This window comes from Dama dama, chromosome 21 (genome assembly GCF_033118175.1).
Source record: "Dama dama isolate Ldn47 chromosome 21, ASM3311817v1, whole genome shotgun sequence".
NCBI classification, from domain to species: Eukaryota; Metazoa; Chordata; class Mammalia; order Artiodactyla; family Cervidae; genus Dama; species Dama dama.
In genome coordinates this window covers 61,300,793-61,309,287 of record NC_083701.1, presented here as the reverse complement: position 1 = coordinate 61,309,287, position 8,495 = coordinate 61,300,793, and the positions used below count along the sequence as shown (strand labels likewise).

The 8,495-nt window shown below is 43.7% G+C and overlaps 1 protein-coding gene across 2 annotated transcripts; it reads right to left on the bottom strand.

The window, feature by feature from the left end:
• Nucleotides 1-293: 293 nt before the first annotated feature.
• ZNF706 (zinc finger protein 706) lies at nucleotides 294-7,858 on the bottom strand. Of its 2 annotated transcripts, none has more exons than XM_061123658.1 (4): nucleotides 7,645-7,858; nucleotides 4,179-4,315; nucleotides 1,271-1,378; nucleotides 294-598 (listed from the first exon to the last, which is right to left on the bottom strand). In XM_061123658.1, the coding sequence occupies exons 2-3, from the start codon at nucleotides 4,311-4,313 to the stop codon at nucleotides 1,283-1,285; spliced, it is 231 nt and encodes a 76-aa protein (XP_060979641.1). In that variant the 5' UTR covers nucleotides 4,314-4,315; nucleotides 7,645-7,858; the 3' UTR covers nucleotides 294-598; nucleotides 1,271-1,282. The 2 variants fall into 2 exon arrangements, with proteins under 2 accessions (XP_060979641.1, XP_060979640.1); XM_061123657.1 differs by lacking the exon at nucleotides 7,645-7,858 and adding an exon at nucleotides 7,133-7,155.
• Nucleotides 7,859-8,495: the final 637 nt, after the last annotated feature.

Here is an 8,495-nt window from a genome sequence, read left to right as displayed (position 1 = left end):
TCACACAGCAAGCTGAAATAGTCCAACCTCAATCACAGGAAGAGGGAAAAATGACACGATTGCAATATACTAAGGCAGCAGGTAAGTCATTCTTCACCTAGGTCAGCAACTGCCAATAAAATCCTGTGCACAAATTAGTGAATGAGTCTGCTCTGGTTTAACTATGAACCTGCCCCTGAACTGAGAAAAGGACCTAAGAACTGCGCTTGCAATTTCAGCTGATGAATTAATTAGATTTTTATAAGGCAAATAATGTAGAAAGAACAGAATTTCTAAAATCATTTATCCTGTGATGTTGTAAAATCAAAGTACTACTTTATTAAATGAGTTATTTTACACAATATGAACATCAATATAATTACAATTGTAAAAAAATTTTTTATAACAAGGATGGACTGATTTTCAGATTTCCAAATCAGAGTCAACTGTACATTTACACAGAATTGTCTTTGCATGAAGCCCAAAAGGGAACAGCATAAAAATGAGTGTTTCTGTAGCCCCTTTATTTTTGCTGATCAACAGTTTGTTAGAAAAGCAGCTGCAGGTTTGTTACCTAAGGTCTGAGACAGTAGAAGAATCAAAGGTGTCACGTATTCACCTATAAAACATAAGATGTTCAGTGAATGTAAGCATTACATAAATACGATTTATATGTATTTCAAGTGTCTTTAAAAAAAGCAAAACATGCCTAAGCTATGAAGTTAGCCTGATAGATCTGTCAACTAAGTTTTATAAACAGATCTTTGATGAATATAAAAAGAAATAATTCTCATACATATACCATCACCACCATTTAGGAAAAAATCCAACCACACAGAAAGTACAAACTGATTATTGTCAAGTAACTGTCCAGTTTATAGTGAATGCCTACATCCTACCTTATGTTTTAATGTACTCTCCTAAGCACTCTAAGTCAAATACCAAGAAAAAAGCACTCACTGACTATGGTCTGCATCATTTCTGGGAGCAAGATCCTCAAATACCTTTATAATGGTTATTTTCTTTAAGCTGAAAACTCTTCCATTCTTGGACCAGAGTTGGCCAGCCTCATCCCATTTTTGGCCACAGTGGTAAAAACTTGGATGTTTCAAAGGCATTGAAAGGATATGGTCTGGGAAAATGGACTTCTAACAATTGCAAAGTTAAATGTTAACTTAAAAGAGGGCAGTAATGAAGTCTCAGCTAGAAGACAGAAATCAATTTTACAATCACAGAAGATAATTCTGTTCTTGTATACAACCTGACATTAGCAAAAGAAAATGTCAATTACCTGTAAACAACTTTATGCCTGAACATCAGCTAATTCTGGAGGAAGTGGAGTCTTAGGATGCTTGCTCTCAAAGTGCTGCTTGAAGGTCTTAGGGTCTGGCATTTGTGTCTAATTTTAAAAATTGTGCAAAAAAGAAGAGTTAGATCTGATTCATGAAATAAAAGTGTGTTTTTAAAATCCTAAGCCTGCTCATGATCAACAACTATTGCAAAACACTTTTAAACTCCTTTAACTTACTGGCTGACACATGAAAAAGGACTTTGTAGCAAAGAAACTAGCATATCCCACATTTCACATATAAAAAGGGATGGGTCACATAGAGTATTACCTGATTAACAACAAACAATAGATAACATTTACTGGACACATTATGTTAAGCATTGTTACCAAACTTTTCACAGAATCTTCTCGTAATCTTAAATCAGTTTCTACTATCCACATTTTATGTGCTAAAGAAACTAAAACCTACCGTTTAATTTGTCCAGTACCTGTGTTTAACTTAGTACTAGGTACTTCAGACCTCAAATACTACACTATACTGACTTACCTGGCAAGGACATTCAATTATTTATTCTTTAAGTACCTTACATTAGATAAAACATTAAATAAACATTTTTTGTTGTTTTGCGTTCTATCTGAGATACTCTAGTATTTTTAGGTCAAAGTATTTTTCCGTTAGTAATTTAGTGAAATTTACTTTTTACCTTGTCTCTTTACAAATAGAATCTGAAGCATGCTCAATCTCATTATTTTGTGTATATCAAAGCTCAATAAAAACAAGTTATTTAATGTAACAGATTTCTTCTCTTAATGAGAACTTTTAAGGAGTTAGGAATTCTTTCATCGGTAATGACTTCAATAAAAGATTAACTTTAGTCCAGGAATCAATCAAGTCTTATCAATATCCCTTCCAACCATGGGCTTCCCAGGTGGCGCAGTGGTAAATAATCTGCCTGTCAATGCACGAGATGTAACAGACATGGGTTTGATCCCAGGTTGTGAAAGTCCCCTGGTGGATGAAATGGCACCCCCTCTCCAGTATTCTTGCCTGCAGAATCTCATGGACACAGAGGACTAGCAGGCTACAGTCCATCGGGTCGTGAACAGTCAGATAAGACTGAGCATCTGAGCCACTTCCCATCCATACTACCAATTCTATCCAGACATACAGAAGAAAAAAAAGTCTGTTGTAACTGGAACCACCTCACCATGCACTTTTTCTTTGGCACTTTTATTCACTAACTTCAAGGGTGGTGACCTTAGGGGACTTCCCAGGTGGCACAGTGGATAAGAAACCACCTGCCAATACAGGGGACACAGGTTTAACCCCTGGTCTGGGAAAATTCCACATGCTGTGGAGCAACTAAGTCCAAGCTCTAGAGCCCATGAATCTCAAGTGCTGAACACCCACACGCAAGAGCCTGCAACCCAGAACTCCTAAGCCTGAGTGCTGCAACTACTGAAGCCCCTGTGCCCTAGAACCCGTGCTCCCCAACAAGAAAAGCCACCACGATGAGAAGCCTGCAGAGTAGCCCCCAGTTGCCCCAACTAGAGAAAGTCCACTAGCAGCAGCAAAGACCCCTCGCAGCCAAAAATAAAAATACTATGAAGAAAAAAAAGAGTGGTGAGCTTAAACAGGCAAAAAAAAAAAAAAACAAAAACCACAAACCACCCTGGCCTGGTATTTAAGAAAAACTTCGTGGCCGTGTGGTACAGTGGTTCAGAAGGTGGGCTCCGGAGGTGGACCTCCAGGGTTCAGATCCCAGCTCTCCAACATACTAGCTGGGTGACCCAGCACAAGTTATTTAACTCCCCATGACTCAATTTACTCTTCTGTAAAATAAAAGTACTTTATGCCATAGAGGAGTTGTGTGATTAATGGGCACATACATGTAAAACATGTGGCTCAGTGTCTGGCACCTCGTAAGCACTCAATAGCAGCTGTTATGATTATTCTTCAATCTAATAAAACACATTAATGCTAGTGAAAGTCCTCAACGTGAATATACTCTAGTTTTCTAGACATAACTACAAATTTAGCAAAGAAAAAAAAAAAAGCCAAGTATATAACCAGAGGTGTCTTATATAGCTCTAAATTAAGAATGTAAATCTGACTTTTCTTACGAAGTTCAAAGTATATTATTTGCCCTTAAGAAGACATCTTTTTTCTCCATGAGGAAAGGGTTTTTGCTTTGTTCATTCCTTCTCAATAACACCAAGAGAACTGTGTCTGGCCAGAGGAGCTATTCCAAAAATATAATTGTTGGGAGTTCTAAGGCAGTTCGGAGATGGCAATGGCACCCCACTCCAGTACTCTTGCCTGGAAACTCCCATGGACGGAGGAGCCTGGTAGGCTGCAGTCCATGGGGTCACCAAGAGTAGGACATGACTGAGCAACTTCACTTTCACTTTTCACTTTCATGCGCTGGAGAAGGAAATGGCAACCCACTCCAGTACTCTTGCCTGGAGAATCCCAGGGACAGGGAAGCGTGGTGAGCTGCCGTCTATGGGGTCGCACAGAGGCTGACACTACTGAAGTGACTTAGCGGCAGCAGCAGCAGCTAAGGCGGTTCAGTGGTTAGAGGACTCTGTGCCTCTACTGGGGGATCATAGATTCAAAACCTAGTCAGGGAACTAAGATTCTTATGTGCCTCAAGGCAAAAACAAAACACACACACACACATAAAATCATCGAATAGAAGAATGAAGATGGGTTCCTAACACAACCACCTCTCAAATCTCCTATTTCAAGTAAAGCATTTATCTTGCAATGTTTGCAAAATTTTAACCTATACAAACCAATCTCTAATGAAAGAACTGTCCATGAGAGAGCTATGTCTTTCAGATAAGACTGGGCACATTCAGGGTGGTATGGCTGTAGGAAGCTATGTCTTTCAATTCCCCTTACCCTACAGACAGTGCAGGTATATATTAAGGCAGCTTTGGCAGCAGCCTTCTGATCATGTCCTTGTTTCTTCTTTTGTCCAGCTTGCTTTTTGGCATTTTTCTGCTGAGACTGAATCTTCTGCTGTCCACGAGCCATATCTGAAAACAGAAGTTCAGACATTAGAGTGAAATCTTAGTATGATAACACCCCAAGAACTGGACAGCTGTTTTATAGAAATACCAATCAAAATGTATGGATTTTCAAATTCTCACACATAATGCTACTAGAGGATAAATTGCTATAACCACTGTAGAAAACTAGTCACCTACACTATAATCTCACAATTCCACTCTTAGTATATATTAATAGAAATGCAAATACATTTTTGTACAGCAAAAGGTACAGTTCAAGAATGCTCAGTGCACCTGTTTCCAAAACTGGAAAGAATCCAAATGCTTATTAATAGTAAAGTAGATACATAATGTGTGGCAGACTTCTATAATGGACTACTATGCAGCACTCAAAGGGAAGGAACTATTATCACAAGCAACAACATGGTTATATCTCAGTGTTAAAAAGAAGCCAGATACAAAGAACCTGTGTTGTATAAAGTTTAAAACCATCAAAACTAATCCAGGAAGTAACAATGGGAAAAGAGGACATGAGGGAGATTTTTTGGGTGCCAATAATGTTCTGTGTCTTGATTCAGGTAATGGTTATACAAGCGTTCACTTGTAAAAATTCACTGAACTATACACCTAAGAATTGTACACTTTCCTGTATGTAATCTTCAAAAGTTTACCTAAGACAGTTTAGCCCCTTCCTCAATCACTTAATCATTTTGCAAAGTACTTTCCCCTTTGACCTGAGAGTCTTACAACTTTAAGAGAAATGAAAGCTGTCAGCCAGTGCCTCTAAAGAAGTTCACAGGAGCAGTGGGAACCATCCTCTTGAATACTTAGGTTTCATAAAATTACTGTGCTATTCTTTCTTTAAAAAAAAAAAAACAACTGCCCTTCATATGACTGCTGGACAAATTATTAAGTGAGATTAAGGGTTGCTGTTGTTGTTCAGTTGCTCAGTCATGTCCGTCTCTGCGACCCCATGGACCGCAGCTCGCCAGGCCTCCCTGTCCTTCACCATCTCCCAGAACTTGCTCAAATTCATATCCACATTAAGGGTACTTTCACAAAAATGAAAGATACCCCTTTTTACTACTGGCAATCTGAAATTAACATGGGTTAAAAATTAGGGGAAAAATTTTTATTTTTTTCAATAAAGTTAAAGACTTCTTTAAGACAACGAGTTAAATCTGTTCATAAAAGGTGTATAATGAGTTGCAGCTGGTTTTTAAATACTTCAAAATAGGATCTTTAAAATAGGATTTAAGTAGAATCCCTATGGATAGTTTTGACTAGCACTGCAATTAAATTTTAAACTTTTAAGTCATTTTAGGACATGAACACACAATACATCTATTAACTTCACCAGGAAAGAGTGTTAGCTTGTTCTGACTGGAACCTTAACTAGATAACAGGTCCAAACAGTCACTGAAACACCCCAGTTACTCCCAAAAAGAAAATGGGGAACAACAACAACAAAAAGCACATCCATAGGACAAGTTCACACTAGCATTAAACATCGAACCTAAAAGTCAAAATACAAAGGAAGGTCAATCCTTTTCTAGGAAGCCAGCTTAGCATTTCACAAATTACAAAATTTTTCAGTATGGCTAGCCTAATATAAGAACCCCATTCCCATCAAATAATGGTATATAGAATCAGATGTGTTAGCCACTGAAGGCTAAACTTCCATTTTTGTTATTAAAAAAAAAAAAAATCCTTATTAATTCCAAGTCAAATGAAATGCTTTTTTAAAAAGTATATTTATGGCAAGTTTACAAACCTATTCCCATGGAAACAGATTTAGACACTTCTGCATTATCTGAATGATAGGTATTCAATCTTTATGACATCTCAATGTTTATAACATTCTTAGTATCTCAATGCCTTAGCATCAGTACCTTAAGTCAGAATACTTCAGGCTTCACATGGATCTGAAGTCTTCCACATGATGTATGCTATGTATGTTAATACACAGATTATGTATGTAACCTCTTAACTGTTTTACACTGGGGGAAAAAAACCTTTTAAAATGGTAAGCTACTAATTCTAGAAGTTTCTTTGATATCTAAACGTTATTAGCTATTCTGCTAAAATATTCATGCAGTGATCTGAAAAAAGCAACTTTTGCAGTTACCATTGCGGATAAAACACAACATTAACAATACATTTTCCCATTCTCACTGTCATCTCACAAAAGTAACAAAAAAACCGTAACAGCTTCAATAAAGAAAAGACTGTGGTTGCTGTTCTTATTTTTAAAACAGAAAACACGAGGTAAAGGAAATTGAAAACAGTCTAAATGCGTAAGACAGGCCCCTAAGTTCTAGCGACACGCTTGCATTGATTTCCTTTCTGAAAGCAGAAATGCAAACGAACAAACCACCTGCTTTTGGACAGCTCAACTCAGGGCTTGCTCGCAAGCCAACTGAGTTTTCTACAAAATCTTAAGCGTAACTAAGCATAACTTCTCTTTGATTAAATGCAGCGAACTGAGGGGCAAGAAGTCATTTACAAATACCTAGAAACTGGCTTATAACTTTATTTTGTATGGTCTTCCGAGGGGGGCTGTAAAGAGGTAAGTAAGTAAAGCGAATAACGAGTTCTTCCAATATGAGGGGCTCTTACAGGAGGTACCGAATATAAGCCTTGCCCCCAAAGAGCCTCCTAAAACCAAAACAAACGAGTAAGAGAAAAAATTTTTGAATCCAGGAAGTACGATCATTTCCCATTAAGTATCTGAAAACGAAGAGGCCCGGGCAGTGAACAACTTGACTCTGGCTTTTTTAAATGAACTAAGTCCCTTTCAGAGAGGAGGGAGGATGAAAGGGCCGGCAGTTAGGTCTGTCTTACCCAGCACTTCGCTGAGCCCGGCTGTTAAGCTCGGCACACCTTCCTTCCCAGACCGGCCTCTCCCGCCTGGGAGAGAATTCCTCCTCTTTTTCGGCCACCGAAACCCCTACCTACCGGCCCCTCCTCATGGACCCTGGCCCGAGACGCGCCTCGCGGGGGCCTCCGCTGCCCGAAACCCGGCCCCTTCGGCCACCCGGAGCCCCAGCTGAGGGAAACCGACCAGCTGCTGCCGCCAGCGGATAAGGCTACCGCTCCGCCGCCGCCGCGGCCGGCCTGCGAGCCGGCCACCTGCAGGGCCTGGCGGGCGCCCGAGATTCCCCTCCTTCCCGGCGGCCCGCGCCGGGACAGGGCAGGCTCGGCGGCCCCTCAAGGAGGCGGGGCAGGCTGGCGGCCCCTCGCGACCCGCGCTGACCTGCCCGCCTCCTCACGCCCCCCGCCGACCCAGCCGGCAGGCCCCCCACCCCGGCTCCCGGGCGTCCTGCGGCGTCAGCGCCACCCCCACAGCCGCTCACCCGGGCCGGGACAGTCTTGCGTCGGAGAGACCGCGCAGCGCGAGAGGGCTTGCGGGGGGAGGTGGCCGGAGGGAGAGGAAGGGGAGCGCGCCCAGCACCGCTTCAGCCTCCTCCACCCGCCGAGGAGGGGAAAAGCGAGAGCCGGCAGCACAACAGCCCGCGCCTCGCACCCGCCGCCGCCGCCGCGCGCGCCCGCCGCCTCTGCCTTGAGGGAGGCCACTACGCCTCGTGCTCGCGCACGCCGCGCACTTCTCCCAGTCGCCCCAGCGCCGCCTGTTCCGCGCAGCCCCCGCCCACTCGCCTTCCTGCCCCGGCCTCCCGCCCCGCCTCCCCACCTCCCCACCCGCACGCGCGCCTGCGCCTCTTCCGGTTTCGCGGGCCAATGGCAGCGCGCCCCTATTACATAAGCGCGAGGGGCGGGGCCTGGCCGGGAAGGCGGCCTCTCAGAGACAGGAACGGCAGGGGACGTCGCGCTCTGTCTCCGGCGCCCCTCCCCTCCGGCGTGCTTCTTTCTAGGCGGCTTCAGCCGGTCCCGGTAGCCGCGTGATCTCTGTCCTGTCGGGTGACGGCCTGCAGTGTGATTCACAGGTCGCTTGCTCACTGACTCAGGCGGCGGCCCGGCCTCAGCCCCCGCGCCCGTTCCTTCTCACGAGTCTCCAGTCTCGGCGGCGTCCTCCTGTGCCTCGGCCTGGTGGAAGCGTGGTGTTGGTGGTGGTTGGGAGGGGGAATTCCAGAGAGGCGCGCCAGCGCCGCGGCGGCGTGGGTCACCGACCCGGGAGCCAGCCACCCGGGCGCACCGCCGCCGCCGCCCCCGCCCCCAGTGAGGCCAGCGGGCCGGGAGGGCCTTGCCT

Bases quoted from the DNA above. Each gene is read 5' to 3' on its own strand.
- ZNF706 (XM_061123658.1), bottom strand. From the start codon at position 4,313: ATGGCTCGTGGACAGCAGAAGATTCAGTCTCAGCAGAAAAATGCCAAA. The intron at 1,379-4,178 runs GTAAGGGGAATT...TTTTAAAATTAG, and splicing joins ATACCTGCACTGTCTGTAGG to ACACAAATGCCAGACCCTAA.